The 22795-nt window shown below is 43.9% G+C and overlaps 2 protein-coding genes across 2 annotated transcripts; both read left to right on the forward strand. All coding sequences in view use genetic code 11, as the record gives it.

Annotated features, from left to right (window-relative positions):
• Window positions 1-673: 673 nt before the first annotated feature.
• On the forward strand, window positions 674-16308 carry EGR_00320 (hypothetical protein; the record flags this gene model as incomplete). Its single annotated transcript, XM_024489569.1, has 11 exons — window positions 674-709; window positions 864-892; window positions 1916-1997; window positions 3165-3327; window positions 3382-3514; window positions 4996-5223; window positions 7773-7880; window positions 11438-11603; window positions 14190-14292; window positions 14357-14449; window positions 16205-16308. 11 exons carry the CDS (start codon window positions 674-676, stop codon window positions 16306-16308), a joined length of 1245 nt encoding a protein of 414 aa, XP_024356247.1.
• A 575-nt stretch (window positions 16309-16883) lies between these two features.
• EGR_00321 (hypothetical protein) lies at window positions 16884-22564 on the forward strand (the record flags this gene model as incomplete). Its single annotated transcript, XM_024489570.1, has 3 exons — window positions 16884-17031; window positions 21781-21932; window positions 22445-22564. 3 exons carry the CDS (start codon window positions 16884-16886, stop codon window positions 22562-22564), a joined length of 420 nt encoding a protein of 139 aa, XP_024356248.1.
• Between the last annotated feature and the right edge of the window lie 231 nt (window positions 22565-22795).

Raw genomic sequence — 22795 nt, forward strand, 5'->3', positions numbered from 1 at the left:
TGTAAAGAGTGCAAAGCATTTTATTCCTACAATGCCTCCACTATCATCGCCTTCACCACCAACACTTGTTGCTACTGGTACCATCACCCCCACCACCACCTTGCGGAAGAAATAGAGGCGCACGCAACAAATCACAAGACAGGACTTCCGCCATCGCCTTTAACTGGCTATTACAGAACGTCAGGTATGCATCTACTTTCAGATAGCATCCTCCTTGTTCCCATCATAAATTTCCCGAGCTTGCGTGCAAGATTCGATACAGTACTGGTCATGGCAGTAGTGGTGGAGGTAGTTGACGCCAGTTGTACAAGTGGACACCCACACTTAAGAAAAAAGGGAAAATGCTGTTTTTGACAATGTCGGCACAAAATAAAGGAAGGTTTTGGCGTCAAAGGCAAAACAAAGCAAACAATTTTTAGAATAGCAGTCTCCTCACGGAATCCATAGAAAGGAGGGAATCGAGTTTCTTTGAGTGAATTTAGGGAATTTTATGAGTGGTAGGAAATAGCTCCTTTCATCTGTTTTTCTTTTTACCTGGAATACGATGCTTCATGAAACATTTCCAGTGGATATTTCAGAACCAGTCATTTCCGTGCGCTGCGTAAAACTGATTCTAGTCTGATGGGAACAGCAGTTGGAGTAGCATATTCCGCCTGGGCCAACACCTTTTTCGATGAATGTAAGAAATGCTATGCAGTCGAAGGTTATGGTAAGAAAAAACAAAACGCTGCTGTGGTTTACTGGATCTAGGCACTTTTTTAAGAAATGCCAAATTAATGCATGCGTCTAGCATACCCAAACCAACGAAGTGGTATCCTGAGAAAGCCCAGTACAATGTTTTGCTCATTAAATTTGGTTATTAGCAAACCATGCCTGTTTCACAAATTTCAATGTACCGTTTCCTCCTTTTCATTTATTTACGCTATCATAGTCGGTATTCCCCATAATCCAAGTTCAAACAAGCAACACATCGCCGCTGTTGATGCACATCATCGCACCGAATGATAACTAACTGGGAAGATTGAAGCAAGAGGCACAATGTGATTTTTGAGCTCCGTGGTGCATCTCAATGACTCCAGTGTTTAACAAGGACACATAAATACATGTACGCATGTACCTGAGTTACGATAGCAGAAGTGAAAATTACTTGTCAGCCCCACCAACACACCACTCGTAGGCTTGGGTTGGAGTAAAATAGGGCGGCTCACCAGGAAAACTGCCAGAGTGGGATAGTGGGAAACTGACTGGAGCAAAGATAATATGGACAAAATCAATGCAAGTGCTCGGAGAATACCTTCTATGGGGCATTTCGTCGTATAGTGCAGTGAGGCTACCTAGTGGGTGATGGTAACTGCTAACGTTATCGCGGGACAGGATAAATTTCATGAGCCCTGCAAGTTCGGTAGCCTCAAACAGATAGCTATTGCTTATTAGTTGTAAATTCAAATCCTTGAGTCGCCAGTTGAAGGGTGTTAAATTACTCTGATGAGTGGGGAAGGCAGTACGGGAGACTATTTGAGGAGAATATATTGAATGGGATAACAAATACCGACTTCATACACCCGCTCACCTAACATCTGCCCTTCCTATCAATCCTTTCTCGTACGGTTTTTGACTTTAGTATCTGAGGCCATTACAAAATAAAGCCCAATATGACCAAAATTAAAATAGTGTAAATAAGTGTATCATCGCTATTGCCCACTCCGATGGGTTGAACAAACAAACAGCCGTACAAAAATATTGCGGAAACAAAGCGCGAAAGCATTTCCGATCTTCGCCTTTGTGAGCTTGCATTCCGCTTTAAAACTGTCAAGCTGCCGCAAAACACCTTTGAAGAGACCGCCCGATGCCAAGCCTTTCTGTCGAAGGGTATTTCTCATTTTGTGTCAGGAACTCGCCTTTTTTTGTAATCTAGTGAAAGTACTGCTGCTGCCAACGTAAATTTGCTAACTCTTCGAGGATCCAACCAAATGCCTCATATTAAAAGATATCATCAGGTATACAAATAAAGGCACTATTGAGCTGCTGAAGTCAAATCCAACTCAGGAAAATCTGCCTAAAACGTTTAGAGTGAATAAATTGACGGGTGTAAACACTTACAAGTTTTTGCATGACCAAAGCAGAGTACACAGCTGTCAGTTCCATGCACCACGGAATAGACCGCATCCACCAAGGCGGAAGAGCATACCTCAGCCTGTATAAAGGAATACAAATGAAAATGTGTGCCTAAGTGAGGACCAGACTCGGAAAATAATAACTCAACGAGGGCTTATGCTCCGCCCACTAAATTGAGGGCGATGCATGTCCGACCTCTGACATTTGAGGGTAAGCCCCCTTCCCGCAAACATTTTTTTCTCAGAAAAAAACAATAATACATGTTAACTGTATTTAATTTGCGGATAGAAAGTAGCATCAGAACTTCATAATTAACGATGATACCAAATATAGACTTTAAATACCGAGAAGCAACACTTCACGATGGCCGTCATGCTTAATGAATGACATGGAAACCGGGTCTGAATCTTAAGTGCTTTCTTATGACATTCGTTTATTGATGACTTAATAATACACGAGGGGAAATCTACCCATTTCTGTTTCTTGCAAAACATACAGACTGTGGGGAACCACACAACCACCCAAACAGGAATGTTCACCACAAGGTTTGGAATTCGGTAGCAGTCATTCGGCTATGGGTGGGGTAGTTGTTGCATTCGCAAATGTGGTGGCTTATGATTGACGCGGATATGGCATGTCTTTTGCTAATGGGTGAATAGATAAGGTAAAGACGCCCGTCAGCCTGTGGGCTGAGCCAACTTGATAAAGCGGAAGAGAGGAGAAAACGCTAGAGTGAACAGGAGGTTGATTAGATAATCACACCCCTCCCCCTTGCAGAAAATCGCAGATTAAGAGACCAGGTACAGCAAGGTTCACGTTCCACATAGTACCGTATAACCAATAAAAATACTTTCATTCCGTGCTAGATTCAGACATCGCTTCAATAATAAAAAATGATCGAGTGGCTCCTCAAAATAATCAAATCGTCATTTTATTTAACGCAATTTGCGGACATGAATTCGGGAGTACTACCTTCTCATGCTGCCACGGTTCCTGCACCACATAAAACCATTAACCTAGCGTCTCACACGTGCTGATGTTTGGTAAAGTGTACTACACTGTTTGTAAAAATTTTACTGGAAAAAATGTTTGAAGAAGAAGTTTCGAAAAAAGGAAGACGAATTGGTCACAAACAGAAGTCTCGCAAAAATCCGCTCCAGTTAAGAGTTCAGTGCAGTGAAGATTTATGCGACAAAGTTACGAATGGTACAAGTTAGCCTCAAGTAAAACTCCGAGACGGATTTAAACTGCAACCTTTTCTACCAGTTTTTCTACTTGAAAGCGTAGAAAATCGTTTACCGTTTCATCCGTTGAACAGGGAAATATTGAGCAACAGAGGTCACTCCAGTCTTGAAATCCATTATCATATAAACTTTTTTTGGAACACAAGAGCGAGCAAGTGAGAGTTTGTGTAAGCGTTTATGGGACCAAAGTAGCCGAATTCTTGACGGGAAAAATGCGACAACTAATTCCACCACCAACAATCAGTTAACGTGGCACGGCGGTGCGTCAGCTGTTGCCGCCACCTTCACTGAGGGTGAGTGGGGCAAGAGGAGAGGGCGAGGAAGGGTGTGGTGTGGTGTGATGTGGCAAATCGGAACGACATCCATGAGGTGAAAAAGTACCGCGTACAGAGCTGCTTCCACCACCAACGCTTCACACAAAGGCAAGGGGATAGTAACGCTTCATGTCTACAGCTATGAGCACGGAGTATCACGCACATGCATTGGTAAATGATACTATTCCTAACATTACACTACACTTAGGCTACTATTTTGTGAGAAAGTACAAAAAGGTAAATAGGAGTTTCTATGGGACTTTGGGCATCGAACTCGACGCCTGCAAGCTATAAATGGAGGGAGCTGCAGCTGAATGAAAAAATACAAATTAACTGGAAGAATGCAATTGCAACAGTAAACCCTGCGAATTTTGGTGATGGTGATGCAACTAACCAGAGTATCGTCCTGTGTGAAGACGGCGTCAAAAGTGAACATCTTGGGAGCAGTTAGGCCGAAGCGTCGACGACTGGGGGCGGGATGGACGAGGGTGATTTGCTTTCGTCGGGGACCGATAGACACGCAGGGGGTCGAACCCATCCCCTCATTTGATGAGGTTATGGGCATTTTCAAGCAAAGTATAACTTTTACCTGAAAGGTAAAGAGTCGCTAAAATAATATTACTGCAGATGAAGAATAATTAGCCATAATTCTGCACAAATATGCAGAAAAAGTGCCTATTCGGTTGTGTTCCCCGCAAAAAACCAGCAATATTTTTATTGGGGGTGGGGAAGCTGCATGTGAAATGTTGTTCTAAATTGAGGCAAAAAGGGAAAGACATCGGCATGCATTTTTATCCGGAATTCTAACACGGTGCAGCGGTGGCGAGGCCTGGTAGTGAGTCACGCCTTCCAAAGTATCAGTGGAAGAGGAAATGGCGGGTGCAGTGAAATCGGCGGTTTCACAACTGACCTCAGTTTATGGCTCTGTGCCACCCTATACCCTTCCCTCACCTCTCCTAGCCTTCCTTGGTCATCACTGGACTAGTTTAACAGACCCACCCCGGCAACTCAAGGAGTCTGTTGACATCAGGGAGTAAAAGCAATTAAACTCGCCCTTTACCTACCAGACCACATGGTCAGGCAGTACAGATAGAAGTTGGTGATGTCTTATTTAGTGTACCATAAAGGTAGGTATTTATTGCCATCACCACATTCGGTAGTTTTGAGGCCTAGCGATGACGAAAACTACAACTGCTGCCGCTCTCACTGCCACTACCACCAATACAGCTGTAAAACAGAAGTCCAAATGACTCAACTATACGTAAACCGACTAGTCTGTGACTTGAAACAATCGGAGACTTACAGTTCATCATAGTACTTAGAACCCATCGATTCTCCCTTAACGCACTTTCCCCTTACTTCATGCGTTATGGAACAAAGGTGGAGGTATTAAAAGGTGAAATGAGTAGTCCACTCGTTGCAGTCTCTAGTCTTCGAAACACATTAAACAATAATTGTGGTTTAATACCCAAGTGCTCATGCGCAGCTCCAATTTTAAAGTTCTTAAACAAAGACTTCATCCAGTTTGATTATTGTGCTGATTTTGATGTGTGAAATGAGCGACCAAAATCTACTTTTAAATCTAGCATGGGCGCCCGTCTACTCATTAAGACAGACTTTTGCCGCCATAACCAGTATCACCTAAACTCAATAAATGTCCACTTCCGACATTTGCCGCGACCATCAAATTCGAGGTGTGAGCAGAGTGCTGACTCCCTTCCATCCACTACCACTAGGTGTAGTGAGCATTAAATATGGTTGCATTCATTGTCAACAGAGTGGAAAACCGGTTTCTATACTCGAGCATGCACTCGAGATGAAGCAAAACACGGTGACTCACATTTGGTCAGACACATCTCCATCTGCTTCCTACAACAGGCCAGGGAGTTGTCACATTTTTGAAGGAGAGGAGAACGACATGAATATGTGACGACAACATTATCCCTCTGTGGGGTGGAGATGAATGGGCATATGCACCTCACTTCAAGGAGAAAGCATTCTTGCAACACGTCTTACTAGCCAATAATGCTCTCTGATTGGGCATACCATGTTTCCTTCCATCTGCTTAGTTTTTGGTGCACAATCGCTTTGATAACCCTGATATAGGCATCATAGATAGGAAGTAATGTTTTTGTTACTTCACAAAAGCAGATGATGCAATTCACAAAATAAGTTGAAAAATCCTCTGAATAGCGAAACACCCGGTTGCCGACAGGAAAAGCCGCTTCTTATCAGATTTTAGTGAATCGGCACCCGGCGTTCCTGTATTTTAAATAAGCCTAAACTACCCCATAATTTCTCCTATTATTTACCGATCAAAAAGGGTGCAATTTCTTGGCGTTTTGAAAATACGAATTGCAGCACTACCCACATAAAGGACAGAGGTTTGATGAAGCGACAAATATGCTGTCTGTGAAAAAAAAAATATCTCGACAAAAGCAAAAGGAGCCAAATCGAGTCCCGAGGCGAGTCCCTCCAGCGGGAGAGGACAACCGCATCTCGTTGATGCACTCCACCTCACTCACCCACCCGCCTATCTAATTGCTCATTTGCCGGAGGTTCATCCACGCCATTGCAACAATGTGTTTTGCCATCTTCTCCCAAAACTCACCAGATACTTACCACTCTAAGTCATACCTCCGATAAAGCTTCTTCATTTTTGATGAAATTAAAGTGCTGTTAAATTGGTATGAAGTGACGCTTCGTTTTTTTTAAGCTAATTGCCCTCAAAAGACTCCAAAATCTACGCTTCCTCTTCATTTGTTTAAGCGTGGACATATTACAGTTGCGTTTCTTGTATTTCAACCCCAAAGTATTAAGTGTTTTTGGCCCAATGTCGAGGAAGTGTTCCACTTGTTTAAAGCGGTGCGAGACGTCCAGCTCTCAGGCATAAATAACCTACAATCCGGTAAAAGTGGGCCCACTCATGGCTAATGGAACTTGTGAATCAGTAGTAACATTTCGAGCAAATTCTCACGTCAGACAAATAAACGGTTGTTGCGCTGACTAACGCCAAACTCACACGGGCGTGTGAAAAAAAATGGCATGAATTCTGTTTAGATTTCCTCAAGCTTTTTACCAGGATAGTAGTAGCAAAATATAGGCCAAAGTAGGGATATGGAATGGCTCAGAGACGGTAAGATGCAGGAGGGAGAGGAGAGGGCAAGTATAGTGGAACGACTGGGTCCGCGAATAAAAGCGGAGCCAGCACATCCAAGGTTAGGCAGCCCACCCGCACACATCTTGAAATACCCTGTCATTTATCCAGAGTAATTACCCCAACATTTAACCGCTAGACGCACGGGAGCCTTGAGGAGGGAGTGGCCGGGTGGTGCTACTTTCTAACGTGTCTTGATGGGGGTGAAGCACGAGGAAGTTTCCACCAGCTTCCTTCTCCTCCCCCAAGTCTATCGCCCAGTCCAGCGCAACTGACAGGCAAGACGTCTGCCAAAGTAATTAGAGGGAAGACATGACAGACGGCCACACGCACACGTGCACAAGTACATCCACTTCAGGTACAAATGGCCGAACCACTACGCCAAGAGCTCATGGGCAGCCTGATATCTCAACTTTTAAATTTTGGTAATCAACACACCACAGTTTATTTATTCGTTATTTGAAAAGGAGCAACTCAAACATTAGCAATCACAGATTGCCTTAGTTTGACCGTAAACTACCGTCTGCTTTGCCACCCACTGATACAATCTACTGAAATCCGGTAGTCGGAAATAACTTTTCTAACATTTGCTTATCATTACTTGTAAAATTATGCTACCGTTTATAATATTCAAGCCAACATCCGTTCTATATCAGAGCTGTCCTCCCCACTCATGTAGTTGTCGACGGTTTTGCATGTATAACATTGTTGATATAAATTATGCTCCATCTTTAAAGTCCACATGCATTCCGCCTTTCCCTAGATTTTAGATGCATTTCAGTCCCACCGCCACCACTCCACCACGGTAAGTGTAGCTAAAATTTACCCGTCATACGCTTTTCTTGACTGCTTGTTCAACGCGAAATAGCCATGAAATCGTGTAGAAGGCGGAAACTATCAAGAGAATAGCGATGCAAAACATGATTTTGACTTTTTGTATAGGAAACAAATACTACACACTGTAAGCATAGCCATAGAAAATCAACTTTTCCGCCTAGCAGTGCCACGTGGACAAGATGCAAGGCGAGTATTTTTGAGTTCCAGCTTACTGTGTTTCGGTCAAACAGCGTACCGCTGGGTGAATAGCTTTGCAAAGTCTGCCCACGTCCTTTACGTTCATAGAACTGCCACTACATACTGCTCAGCATAGTAAACAATTTAATTCGCCCCCCTCCCCCCCGAATTCAAGCTCGGTCATTGTACCTGAAAGAGTGGGTCAGCGATAGGGATTTGAGGCTCTATGGAAGCTGCAATGAAAAGAATCGAAGGCCTTGAAACGTTAATGCACGCAATCCATCGAAAAGGTAGTCGCAGTCGTAAATGAGTGAGAAGATAGCTCGTGTCGCAGTGTTACAGCGTGGTCCACGCAGTGTCAAAAAAAAATGATGACAGCGACGCGTGGGACAGAAAGTAGTGCAACAAGGCTAGCCTAGAAATCCCCATTGCGAGAGACTCGAGACAACAGCGCATCAGCACATGGAGGATGCCACCGAGGCTTGGCAGCCCGGACAGCAGGCTGACCGAAGGCAGCGCAGCGCGGTGTGCATCTACAAGCAAGCACGAATGCGAACGTGCACGAACAAGGTGGCTGCTAAGTGGAGCTAAAGCGTCCAGACACCGTCCGCCCGTACCTCCGCCAGCCCAGCGTCTCGAGGCCCAGACACACGACCAAGGGAGTGGGGGAGGGACAAATAATTTTTGCAGTGGTGATAAATGACATTTTATGCAGTGGATTACGGGTGTAAGCTCAATATTCCAGGGTCGAGGGTGGCCCACAAACTGGCTTTACCAGTCTTGGAAGTTGACCAAAATCTTCCATGGAGCCGGTGGACACTTCCAAGCACATTGCCATGGAGCCAGCATCTTTAACAATTCAGTCGCGAGAAATCGGCTTTTAAGAGCTCTTTTACGCAAGAAAAAAGCTTGCTCAAACCGCATATAAAAATTCCTTTTCGCAAATTTGCGTATCACTTTTTAGAACTCGGCAAATTCATGGGGAAATGTAAGCTGAAAGCCTAAGATACCGTTGCATTCTTTTTGAAAGAACCCAAAGCATCAAATTATTTTCCGTTCAACAGATAGTTTAGGCGCACAGCCTTAACAATTCATTTGGGATTTTTCAGGATGTTGGTAGACAAATGTGAAAGGGAAATTAGTTAAAGGGTCAGAAAGTAGCTTTCGGTGAAATTAATTTGCCTTAGAATTTAAAACTTTCACAGCCTTTGCACGAAGGCTGGAGTTGAACCATTTTTTAATAAAAAAATACGAATACTTTTATTAAGGGCTGAGTAAACTATCTCGCGGGAAATCGTTAGGCTGGACCATTCACCTCACCTACGACTTGAATAGAGGGTGCTGGATATGGTAGAGAAGATCTTGACAGCATGGGAACATAACAATCTCTTTTGTTCTCTTTTGGGCAGTAATTAGGTGTGTCAACTGTCATTGCCGCTAGCACCTGAGCTTGGGCGTACAAACACTAAATTAAACGCTGACGGAAATGTGTCGATGGAAGCATAGCAATGTAGTATTCGTGGTCTCTTCCGGCCATTAAAGGGATCACCTTACGAAACCAGCCCAAATGTGATTTAACGTTTGACCATCCTGATGTTGAGGTATCATTCCATAAACTGAATGCATCCATATACTGTCCACAGCCCTTAAACATGGTCAGTGCAGCATAGCTTGGAACGCTGCTATTATTAACCTCTCTTGATAAAGTGAATGATCACCCCTCTAGTGTATAGAACAATGGTTCTGACAGCAGAAATGTAAAGTAACACTTCGCTTTCATTTGGAGAAAGTGGATTCGCCCGGAACCTATCACAAAAGGAATGGCCATAAAATAAAAATTCCATAATCTGGCGTCTCGGGTGTTTAAATTAGGCTTAAACATCGGCTGGTCTCAGGGTCAAAAGCTACAAAAAAGTCGAGCTGAATTCACAAAATTAGCCACCTGAAGGTCACGCTAGATAGATAATCAAGTAACAGGGCATTTAACATAACAACAATGGAACGGCGAAACCTCATGCACTTAGTCGAAGCAAAACCATTACCGACTGACAAACTGCACCACATCTTTGCCTCTCAGAAGACACGAAATGTTTTTTTCGTGTGGGGTCGGCAACAATGCAAAGTGTGGTTAATTTCCACTATAACTCAGCAAAGTAGTAGGAGAGTTGTAAAAGCAGCCATTGGAAATTAAGTCATGCATCGGTGGCTTTGGCTCTCGACTACAGTCCTACTCAAAGGAAGGCGACTTGGAGGGAAAATAATTAAAGCATATATCAAGGCTGAATAGTTTAAAATAGGCAATAAACCAGACCCAACTATGGAAAGCGAGGATATACCAATTTAGCACAGTTATAAACCAACTACTACGCGTTATTCAAAATCTCACATCTCCTCCCGATGGAAAGGTTTTGGAGTTGGCGAAGTGGGGGGGCCTGGAACCGGCAGAGCTGATCTTTGCGGCCAATTCGGGCGGAATAGGAGGGAGACCGGTACGCAGGAGGCAACCGAAATGAGACCTGGATGGCGAGGGGGGCGGGGGTAATGGTCGGAGGGCGTAGTGAGCGGAGAGCGGTCGGCCAGAGGCCACCTTTGCGCTTCTGTTTTCGGTTGTCACCGATGAGTGCGCGCTGCGACTACGATGAGTGCCACCACCACTGCTGGGTCTGCGGTGGTTGTGTGGATGGGATCCCAACCGAGCACGCTCCTCCTCGCTCCTGCTTGATCCCCGATGGCGGCTGGACATTCTTAATGGGGAAAATATGTTTGGTTATTTTAATCCAATATGAGTTTACATGCTGATACCCTACTTTAAACTGGAGCTATCATCAAATGCTAACTATTGAATATATTTTCTCATCAGTATAATGCTAAACTGAGAACTTTCAGGCGGCAGTTGGTGGGTGGTGAGATAGAAACATTACCCAAACGTCAAGACCCAAATGTTGTCTGCCAGCATAGATTAATTTGAACAAGCGCGCTGCTGTTAAACATTCCGTACCACTGTTTACTAAGGCGTTTTCTTTATTTAACCTTAGCCCGTGCGGGATTTTAGGCAACTACCTTAGAAGCAGCATAAAGTAGGGACTTTCCTGCAGAAAGCACATTAACTAGCAACTTCTTTTCATGTGCGTTCAAAAACACCACCCTCGTGTGCTACACTTTCCGTAGAAAGTCAACTAAGTAAAAGCCAGTTTACAGGAAGTGTTTTATTTCGAAAGTTACGTTTGTTCTTTGGCTCACACAGGCGTTAATGCAGTAGTCTTTAGGCAGAACAGGAACCATCCTTCCGGTAGCAAATCAAGTCGTTGCTAACTACGTGTCTTCTTGGTCCTAAAACTTAGGTCATTTTACCACTCGCTTTCCTAGCAAAGGAATGGGTTCCTCTACCAAAAGGTACTGCTGAACACAATCTGACGAGCACCGCTTTTAATGGAGTGTTGGCATATGTGCTGGCAAGATGTGTGAGGAGGTACAGACTTGCAACTTTCTTAATGCGAAGGTGAACAGAGACTCCATTGTGGACGTAAAATTGTAAGATGCTGCACTCAGAAAGAGCATAAGGTCGGCTTATCGGTTATAATCCTCATTTCCAGATGGACTATAAGTCATCCATTTGATTTAACTTACCGGTACTGCAGGGATCGTTCACCATTTGCAATACATCATATCATACATATCAACATATCATTATTTGATAACCACATTCCAATTAGATTGAAAATACAGAAAACGTACAAGGCTGATGTAGAGAAAAAGAACGTCTTCCATCCCTCCCAGCCTGAAATCATTTGCCTGCCTGACTGTTTCCAAGACCTCCATTATACAGGCCCTATTCCCGCAAAAATGAGGTCAAATGAGGAACTGATCCATTAAATCAGGTGAAACGAAGGGGGCCCCCGACCAACCTAGGCGCATGCACACACATTTGGATTAGTGGGGTGATAAATCAGGTTTGCAGGAGCCATGAAGAGCTAAAACGAACAACTGACGGTGGCACGTGTGTGTGTGCACACTTGCAAATGGGACAAGAGCCTGTGCCATAAAGAACGACCTGTCCGTGAACCAGTGACATACCACAAATGAATCACCATTGGTAACCTTCTCATCGCCAATTCTGATTTACACGCACTGCAAGAAAGCCGCAACCACAAGTACATCGGCGATCTCAGATGCCAGGCTTCCTGGTGGGTGTTCTCTGGGACTCCATGGCCAATCGTAAAATCTATCCATCAATCGGATTTATTCACGTACCCGAACGATAACAGATTCCTTTTTGATTAAACTGCCATCAACTGATCGCCATACGTGGATGGTCAACTTGAGGAATTAAATGATAACAAAGTCACTATGATACTGACAGCAAAAAACTTTAAATGTAAATCCTTATAGATGCAAGTGTCAGATTTTCCTTAAGCGCCGTGAAATGAGAAAAACGGTGAGCTTTAGAACTGGACAAAGTTGGAAAACGGAAGTGTTCCGATTTTTTGTTCGAACTTTTTTCGTTGGACAAAAAGCATCCTCCTAGGTGTGAGTCAGTCTACAAATTTCCTCAGGAATACAAATTAGATTACAGCAACATCGAGAGTTACGGTAGATGGCAGGAGTTTATGGCACTAGAAAATTGTGCCCTGTGTAGAAAGTTGGACATTTGGGTTACTTGGATGCAGGGCTGTAGAGTTACAAAGTTCACCTCAACTGGGGCTACAAACATGAACACTGTGGTGTTAGGAAAAAATTACACGGTTTTTAACATTACCGATTGACTGAAAAAGTTGATAGGGTACCAACTTGTAAAGTCAATTTGCACCATAATGGTCTGACAAAAGAAACTACTACAATTTCACAATATTCTTCATGCAAGTGAATTTGAGAGATGTAAAAAGGAATGTTGGTAGAAGTGCACTGTAGCGAGAGGAGTGATAAGTTGAATATGTTCCGTTTGGAGTAAGTACAAGGTATTGTTCATAAATCTGGATGAATAGAAGGGGAGGAAGCAGAAGTTTAGTGATAAGAAGACAGTAGGGAGTATTACTGGGGTGGGCAAAAAAAGTACTGGGACACATCGTCTTGAGGCACCCCTTTGATTGAGGCAGCCACACAATGTCGAAAGAAAGAGGAAGCAGGCTTGAAGATAGTCTGGCGGGAAAGGGAGAGAGTGGTGCACAGCGTTAGATGATGAGGATGAGGAGAATTGGAAGGGAGAAATGCCTACCAGAAGACTTGACGGTGGTTTTTCAGTGAACAAGAAAAAGTCAACGGAATAACGAAGCTAATTTATTATTCATGTGAGTCATTGGCAGAGGCTAAATTAATCATCCCGTTGAACAAATGAGACTTCTAAGATGCCCCCCTCTAAGTACAGAAAAGCCATTTTAGGCGGATTCAAATTCCCTTAATTTCAGTTCTGCAACACCATATGTGGATAATGTAGCGCAAGCCCTAACCTTCATCATGGTCGTTGGTCTGTTTATGTGAAATTCTTTTTAATACAAACCCATTCAGGGACAGAATACAAAGACTCTCAATTTTTCATTTGATGATAAATTCTCTTAAAATATGAAATAAAATTTATGGAATCTGGATTGGGCTAATACTACCCTCTGACAATAAAATATTCATGCTGAGCAATGAAGGGTAAAATCACAGACAATGGAAGTGTAGTCGCACACTGAATACTCAGCTAGCAGATGTGGGTACAATGGGGGAAGAAAGGGCAGAGAGCAGTAACAATAGGCACAAAAGTTGCAACTTACAGAGTCCACAACAAATACCGCATAGCAGGGATGTCCCCAACCACACAACAGGCTTACAGTTAGAAAAATGCGAAAAGAAAAGAAACACAGACAGATACAGCCACAAGCACACAGTCAGGCAGACAGCTCTGATGAAGGGACCAAGTTCCTCGAACAGTTGGCGTTTTACATGTTGGTGCGATAACCTTCTGACAGGCAACAGCCCTCTCTCGTTTCTTCGGTCTCTCCTCCCTCCTCCCAATGAGGATGTTACTCACCTGGAGCGAAGTAGCGAGCAAGAAATAAACAGAGCCTTCGGACGAGAGCCGAGTGTCAAATAGCAGCACCAAGGTGTGTGTGTTCACATACCCACCACACACACACACAAGCATACACAAACAAGCGAACACACGCTTAACCGTCGGTTACCGTGACCGCCCATTATTCCATCACCACTTAACCATTACCGACTCCTAGTCGAGAGTGACGACGTTGTCATAACAGTAATTTGGTATACGAGGCCTGCGATTTTGGTGTAGCTTGATGACTATTTGGTGAAACATTCGTCAACTTATTAGCGATTCCATAAAAATCAACAACTTCATTCTTTAAGTCATCTAGTAGTGTTTTGAATTATGCAGTATGCTTTAGCAACTTTCATTTGGCAAATGAGAAATGTGCTTTGAATGAAGCATCAGGAATTCTAATCTTCATGAGTGAGCAAACCAGTGCAGTGAGAGTACAAAAGTAACCATTTCGTACATTTTGAATGCAATAAAGTTATATGCTTCCAGTCCTCAAATGATCTTACATTCAACGAAATGCATGGAAATTCAGTTAACAAGGCATTGGCTGCAAATGAATCCTTGTTTTGTAAGGAAGTGTATTGCAGTGGAACTCACACTAACCACAGACGAGGTCATTGAAATATCGGGAGGGCACACTTTCATATCCCATTTTTAGCATGAGAAACACATACCAAAACAAATTGACTAGGCAGTGGGAGGGAAGGGGGCAAACTTGAAAGGCAAATTTCGTGAGCGTGTCTAAGCACAAACCAAGAGGCGGACGGACCCTGTCAGTATACGGCGCTAGTAACTCGCCCAAAGTTCGCGTGGCTGTTTAAGAAACAGATCATAAATCCTTCTCTCTAAAAACATCTGTGACGGCGCTGTACACACTGGGAAGTCCTCAATTACCTAAGAAGAATGTACCCTTAATTGCATAGTACCTTCGTAAATTAATTACCCCCCGCGCTAGCGAGAGGAAGTGGTGAAGCATTCCCCATAATGTCATAGTGCTATTTAAATTGTACCATGTAGGAAATGATTGCATTTTGGACGGAGAGGGTTGGCAATGACTCAACTTTCCTCAACTTGGACTGATTAATTATTCAGTACATCTGATTCGTACAAGACCATGAAAGTGTCTTACCTGGGGACATGCTCCAGTGATTTGCTGGTGGCCGCGGTAGTAGGGGGTGAAGGAGGACGCACTTGGTGGTAGATATGCGGAGCTTCCATTGGACTATGGAGGAAAAAATAAATGGAAGTAAATCTTTCGGATATAATGAGCTCACAAACAACTCTAAGGCAATGAAATTTTGATAATCGAACTATCATTGAATAATGCGCCCACGAGAAAGAGGACAGCGAACTTTACCATGCTTGAGACCATTGTGGTTCTTGGTCATATTGAAAGTATGTTTGACACGAACAGGGAGATTACTCTGTGGAAATGACTCATCCGCAGCGTTATCGGAGCCCCCTCGTTTGGGAGACCGCAAGTAAAGGCTGGCCAGACTACCCGGGTTTGCACTGTTTTTGAAATAAACACGGACCACGATGTTTAAAGGAGGCAGGTAGACGCAGCTGGATTCATGAATAACCCAGCCAAATCAGATAAATCAGTGGTGGTGACACCGTGTGTGGTATTAGCGCTGACAGGTCTTAGGTTCTAGATGTATGCGAGTGGACGTGGATGGGGAGGGCCGACATGGGAGAAATGTGGGGAGGAGGTGAGGCGGGAGATGTAGGTGCCAAATGAGTGTGGGGGTGATTCGAGCGGTATTTAGCTGCAATGCAGGAGGGGGCAACACGACTTGTTTACAGAGCTTGCACGTAAAACGTTTCCTTCTGAATAATTAACTAATTGCCAGAGGGTAAGGGGCAGATTAATAATGAGCCGGTGTGTGTGTGTGTGTGATTAATTTGTGGCGATATGAGTCAATTGTGCCCCATTTCTAGACATCCATCGTGAATTGACGACCATCATCTTGGAAGTCAGGTCATTTGACCAAATCTGTATGAAGGTATGCCCGATGATTCTTATGATTACTGTATGTTCCCACGTTTATTCACGTAAACAACTAGCTTCTGGTGAAGACTTTCCCTTGGGATGTGTAGTCCCGTTCCGCCGTTCAGTAAGCCCAAGACACTGGTGCAATTTGTCAAGCCGAGTCACTTCCAACGAGTAACAAGTGGGGGCAAGTTTTCGTCACCACAATTAGGTTGCCGCCTAGTGCCTAAACCAGGCTGTTGACACCACCCAACATAGACCGCTCCGATAACACTGCAGCTAAGCATCAAGAAATGGCTTCACAATCACTATTTTTTAACCCAATACAAGTTAAAATAGTTTTACCAGACAGAACTTTGCCAACTTCACTAGGTGGCGATCGGATGAATGGAAAACCACTGAAACACCGCTTCAGTTTTGGAAAGAATTCATAACAAAGCGTATCGGTGTAAAGGTGTACTTACAACCCTGAAAATTGAATGTGAAAAGTGGGAAATTTTGAAGAGGCCACATTAAAGCAATTAAGGAGTGAACACATGTGCCCCTAGATGATTTGCGCCCGTCACCCAATGTCCAGAAACTGGGCGTCGGTAAGCCTCCTACAACCATGCGTACGCACAGACACGCACGCACACAGCTCGCCACGTCGAGTGGGTAAACAGAACACAAGGCTGGCAACCCTCACCTCTCTCCCCCACCTCCTCTCTCTCTGGCCTCCCCGTCTCAGAGGAACTTTGTGAATCATCTTCATCTGCGTTTTTGTTTTTGCTGTGTTGCCTTATTTATGCGGTCGCGTGCTCGCCTCGGTGTGCGTGGAGGGGAGAAGAGAGTAGACGTCAAATGTCGGACGGGTTGGACATTGTCTGCATGTACACAAAGTAGCTGTAGCGGTGCGCCCAGATCACCATCGCCGGCTACGCAAAACACCACTCGCATGCGGCCCCAAACACTACACTTATCCATCTGACACCTCAACTCCACAAAATCGCAAAATCGTGGCTAGCAGAGCATGCTAAAATTCATAAAACAATGTCTGCTTTGTGCTCAAGCACAACCACTGCAGTTAACTTTGATGCTCCGTACTGCTGAAAATAAGGCAAGTTGTAGTCCGATGGAACAACCGATCATTCGACTTAGTATTAGTTACACAAAGCCAGGTAGTTTGAAATTAGAGACTAGAACGCAGTCCAACCTTGACTGTTGATTCTCTGCATGAATGGTCAACTTCAATTAAAAACTACTAACTTGGAATAATAAAAGGTTGAGTGGAAGTCCAGGCCTGATTGAAAGAGAAGTGTGCATGAGGCAACATGGACGGGCTTTGAAACAGAAGTATGGACTCTTAAAGCGAGAAAAATGTGTTTAGGAGTAACAATGGAAGGACGGAGAGTTGGATTCTTGTACTATATGGTGGTCACTTGCTGCGATTCAGAGTTACGAATCGCGTGGTGGAGTAACACAACGGGAAGCTTGGCCCCCCCGAAAGGCGACCACTTTGTCAACATTAAGTAAATGCTGCACTGCTTCACAGTACGGAAAGACATGCTTTAAGAGGAGAGTTTGAAGCGTTTTGGATCGACAACGTGGACCGAATTTTTCAGATTTCTGAAAGTCTTTGTCCACCCAGTGCTACTTTCATCGGGTTGCCTTTACTCCCATTTTATGTAGGACGCAGGTTTGCTTCACTATCAGCCAGAAGGTACTAGGCAGACCAAAAAGAAAGTTTTTCCAAGGATAAATGAGGCAGAATTTTATTGTAATTTTACTGACGAAAAAGTAGGCGTCATTATGGCTCGTCATCCCATTTGTCAGCCAGTTCACTTCCGACTTCTGCGCCTCATAAAACAGACAATATAAGAGCCACAAGGGTATCTAGTAAGGCCCAAACCTATTGTGATCCCAGGAGCTCAGAAAATACTTATTGCTTATGCGTTTGCTAACGGCGCTGTCGGTCACACATACAAATACACAGTCGGTTGACTCATGGCAAAATAGAAAAAATTTCGCTGAAAAAATGAATTCGATACAATGAAAAACAGGATTGTTCGACAAGGGGCCGATCTACTTGCACCACATTCCGGATTACCCAGGTCAAGAGCACACATTAACTGATGTCAAGACTGACATCGCGTTGCTATGGTACTACTACAAAACTGTAAAGCTGAATGTGGACACGTCAAATGGGCCTACAAGCACGCATTTTGAAAAGGATTCACACCTGTCCCCTGAAACGGTTTCTGGATGTGCTGCTCCTGCCGCGTTCCTATCCAAGTCGGACAGGGGAGGATGAGGTTGAAGCATATACTGGATCCCTATATGAGTAAAACATACGACTCCGATACTGTTTGACTGATTGTCCATCTCTTTGACGTGAAACGTTCAGTAGGGTACTTCAGCCATAAAACAAGTTTGAGGAAGGGGGAGAAATCCAAGGCTCTCACCAGCCAGTGCAACCTTTCACACGGATGGATTTGTGTAAAACGCAACCACTCATCATAGTAGCATGCGCAAAATGATGCCTAAGTGGAATGCTACCGTATTTCGATAAGTTGGCGGAATGTGTTTAGACACTATGTAAAACACCCACCCTAAGTACTTGGATTCTAACCAATAGTAGGTGCGTATCGGGATAAGTGACATTCGAAAATGGATTAAAAATCTTCGAGTCATAAATCGAGAGGGCCATAGAGACCTCAGGCAGTTACTTCTAGGGTAATGTAAGTGTGGCGAAAAGACAGTGCGTGCACAAATGCACTGTTGCGTAGGAAAGGGATGGTTTAACTTGGTAAGTTAGCAGTGTGGAAGTAAAAACGACTTGTCAAACTCCCACAACGCGACCATTGAGGCATTTCAACCTCGGTTTCATAGCGAATTTCGAACTCAAACTACAAGACTGAAAACTGTCTACACAGTGGAATTGCTGGCTCAATCGTACTACCGCATGGCCATGACAGCGTGCAGTTTTGCACGCCTGGCTTCCTTTCGAACTTCTTTCCGTCGGACGATTTGGAAACCAATGAATGATAGACGTTTTCACAGAAAAAGAGGAAATCGCTGCTTATTAAAGTTGGATGCTGGGACTGTGTGGTATTCTGGCCACTAACAGCCTTGCCACATCGCATCCACGAAGTGGAGATCGACATTACTGATTTCTTCAACACGTCCGTAGGCTTATCAACAATTTGTGTACATTTTGCAGCAAAATGTGCAATACACACACATGCTTCTCCTTTCACATGGAACAGAATGTAGCTTCACGTAACATCGAAATCATCGGAGCATGGGTGAATCGGAGGAGCTGCCGGCCTGATCTTGCCCTGTGGTAGAATAGATGCTCCACTTCAGGTCCAGCCTTGTAAGTTGGTGTAAACGAGTGAAACGGGGATAGCAACCCGAAAACTTTGCAACTCCAATAAAATTAACCTGTGCATAACCAGAGTGGAAAATGTGACAGTGTAAATAACGATGGTAACTTTAAAGGACTAATTTATGCTGTTTGCCCGGCAGATTTTGCTAACGAATGCACGAAGAAAAACATATTTGCCGCCATTAATCTTCTGGGAGTGCCGACAGGAATAAACAATAACAATCACCAAACCCAGCATCAGTCAATCCACCCGACGACCCAGTACTACAATGTTCAAATTTGCATTTTAAGTAAATTTGCCCATCCGTGGAATCCAGATGTTTAAAAAACCGCTCTTTTGCATCTATGTAACTGGAGGATCATCTATCAAACCCACTAATTATGCATCATTGTTGACTTAGACATGCATGGGCTCTGAGGCCGGGAGTTGAACACAAAAGATCCTGATAAGGTACGAAAACCAACACTAGTGCAATGGTACAAAGGCGAAGACGTTTTGCAAGGAAGGAGCCAGAAGAACCACTTGCAACTGCCGCCTCCATGTGCCCTCTAAGTTTGCATCGCGATGAAGTTGTGAATTAACAAGTGCCCGTTCAAGATCCGAAATGAACGCTTATTAGTGTGGATAACGGTAGAGTTCGGGCAAATTAGCAGAACGGAGAAGTCCAGTGAGCTTCTACAGCAATCACTCGTTGAATGGCGCAAGTCATCAACAAACGCATCATCATCCGATAAGTTACAGCGCCGACGCAAAACTGTTAAAACAAGTCAAAGAACGCCTGCTATCATTAGTAAAGAATTACATATCGTCGACGTAGTGTGATTATCCTGGATTCAGGAAGCCAATTGCGGAGAACAAACAAGGCCCTATCTAGATAGAATTTTTACTATGCATGCACGGACCCTTAAGCATGAGGAACAATGTAAGTTACTGGATGTACGAAACCCACACAGATAAACGTTTTGGTGGTAGCCACCACGGTAACCCAAAATAAAAGTCCACCTTGACACGGGAAAATAGCAACGTGCATTTGGGCAGAAACCGTTTCGTCAAAACAGAAACGGTGGCAAAGCCCATCTCTTCGACGCAGCACCACTTCCCCAAAATTTTGATAACTGACTGGTCCACCGTAATGTTGGACGGTGCTCTACACCATGACTGGATAATTCACAAGCAACTCCAAGGATTGGACCCAATTGCCACACAAACGGTTTGGCTTACAGGTTATAGGTGTAAGTGCTTTTAGGAAAAAAGGTTTGGGGCGCGAACAATAAGCGTATGGCTTTTCCACTAAATATGAGAGTTCTATTGATGCATAGAATTCGGAAAAATTGTCGTTGAATGAGGATTGAATAAAAGTGCCATTGAGACTCACTGGGGGCTCAAGACTGCAAAAGATTTAGTTACTGGAGTGCATTGGAGCATTTGCCATTACTTCGTGCTGCGTAAAATTAGCTTCATGAGCGTGTTGATCAGATAACCAGACAAGCAGCCACTCGGATTTCTGATAAGACCGTGCTCAAAGAGCCACATTCGCAATTATGACAAGGGCGGCTTACTTTGCGGGGGCAGTAGGGGAAGTGCGAATAAACATTTCAGTAGATGAAGTGCGCAGGCTATGAGCAAGGGGCTAACGAGAGCGCCAGCCCCCTGATTCAGGCTTGACAAGCTAGGTCACATGATTCATTGGGAGGTCGTATAAGAGATGCAAAAACGGCCGAAACCAGTAATAGTTTAACCCCAACAACCGATTTACTAGAACGAGTTAAACCAACGACGTGGGAATAAAGAAAGACTACTTAGAACCCAATTTCATTTTACTTATATTATGAGAGGAGCCAGAGAAAATTGTGAACACACGGATGATAAAGGCATATGGCGAAGCTGTCCACTTTAGACGTCAGCAGACGAGGAAGTTGTTCCTTTTTCGACCTCGTAAAATTACTTTCGTGCAAGATCACAGCAACCGGTGCTGGCGACAGTCACACCAGGGCCAGTCTGTCGTCAACACAAGGTGTGCGAGTGGGATGAGTTATGACCTCACGTGATGAACAGTAAGGATTCTTTTTAAGGGCAGCATACTTATCGCATTTATTGTACTTTTTATAATAGATTAAACTTTTTCGCACGCTACACTGGGAACAGAAAGTTATCAATGAAATGCTTCCTAGTTGCTTCTGAGCATTATAATCATTTATGGAGAAATTCATGAAACATGGAGGAAAAAAGCATAAAAATGAGGCTTACTTAGCACGGCATAAATGTTAGAAGAAACTACGACTCCGTTGGCATTCGCAGTCCAAATTGAGCGCTTCGTTCCTTAAAAATTGTCTAGACCGAGGTGACGGTCTTCCCCAAGGCAAAGAGGTGACACACCCAGCCAATGGTTTGAGTGTGGAATGAGTGCATTTTTACGTAAAAGCGTGACTGGTTGATGCAACGGCTTGAAGGTGTCAGAGGACGACGAACCGTCCAATTGCCACAGTGCCACGGTGACCAATGGTACGCTTGGATTGACAAGGTTGTCTACTCCTTCAGCCAATCAAAACGATGAGGCGCATCCAACTGGTAGCTGGAGCTCTGGAGGCCATCAAAATTTTTCAAGGTCATTGGTTTTAATCACTGACACATGGTCAGAAATTGGATCGCGTTTTGAAGAAGTCGTATGGTGTTTGGCGCACTTTCAAAAGGTTTGCGTAGTGTTTGTCTTGAAAAAAGTTAAGCGTGATGCATGGGGCGAAACCACTAACCCCCATTGAGCTGAAAGCTGCGAGTGGAATAGGGCTTTTTGTCTTAGTTATCAAATAGACTAATAAAATTTACAGAATTGGGCTTAGAGCAATGCTGCCAGCATTTATGTATTGGTGAAAAAGCAGGTCTAGGGGATTTTGCTGAGTTGAAAGCAATAGAATGGGGTGACAATGGTAAATTAAGCTAAAATTAATCCAGATTGCCGTAGATTCTAGACAGTATCCTAAATCTACTACATGTGAGGGAGGTGGGTCTGGGAGTTAAGATGATCCCTGGTAGGATAGGCGTGAATTTAATCTGATTCATAGGACGCAATGACCACTCCCGACGGTCACACCCACCACCAAAGTGTCTTGTCGGAGCAGAGAGCTGTACGCTTTCATGCCATGCCAAATGGGCAAATTGGATTTACTCGGTCTAAGCAGTTTTCTTATACATTTTTATAGATTAGAGAAGGCGGAAAAGTGCCCTGGGTTTTTTTCACTCCAGGATGTATAATTTATTCTGTGAAAGCAAAAATCAGATGTTAGTAGTATTTTTGTGTACACTGTTTTTGTCACGACTGATTTAAGACAACTAACACCCGCGGTTTTGCTTTGACTATTTTCAACCTGCGCAAGTCTAAAGTGGAATTATTAAAGGGCTACGATGTGCAAAACAAATCGGTCATACTGCAACATGCGGTGAATTGCATGTCACAGTTACCGACAAGTAAACTTGCGGTGTCCTGGAGCCAAATGTCTGTGACTATGTAGTGTTTTGATATTTTGCCATGTTTAACTACGCGGCTTTTTAGTCTCCA

The sequence above is a fragment of the Echinococcus granulosus genome (assembly GCF_000524195.1).
Source record: "Echinococcus granulosus chromosome Unknown EG_S00001, whole genome shotgun sequence".
Classification (NCBI taxonomy): Eukaryota; Metazoa; Platyhelminthes; class Cestoda; order Cyclophyllidea; family Taeniidae; genus Echinococcus; species Echinococcus granulosus.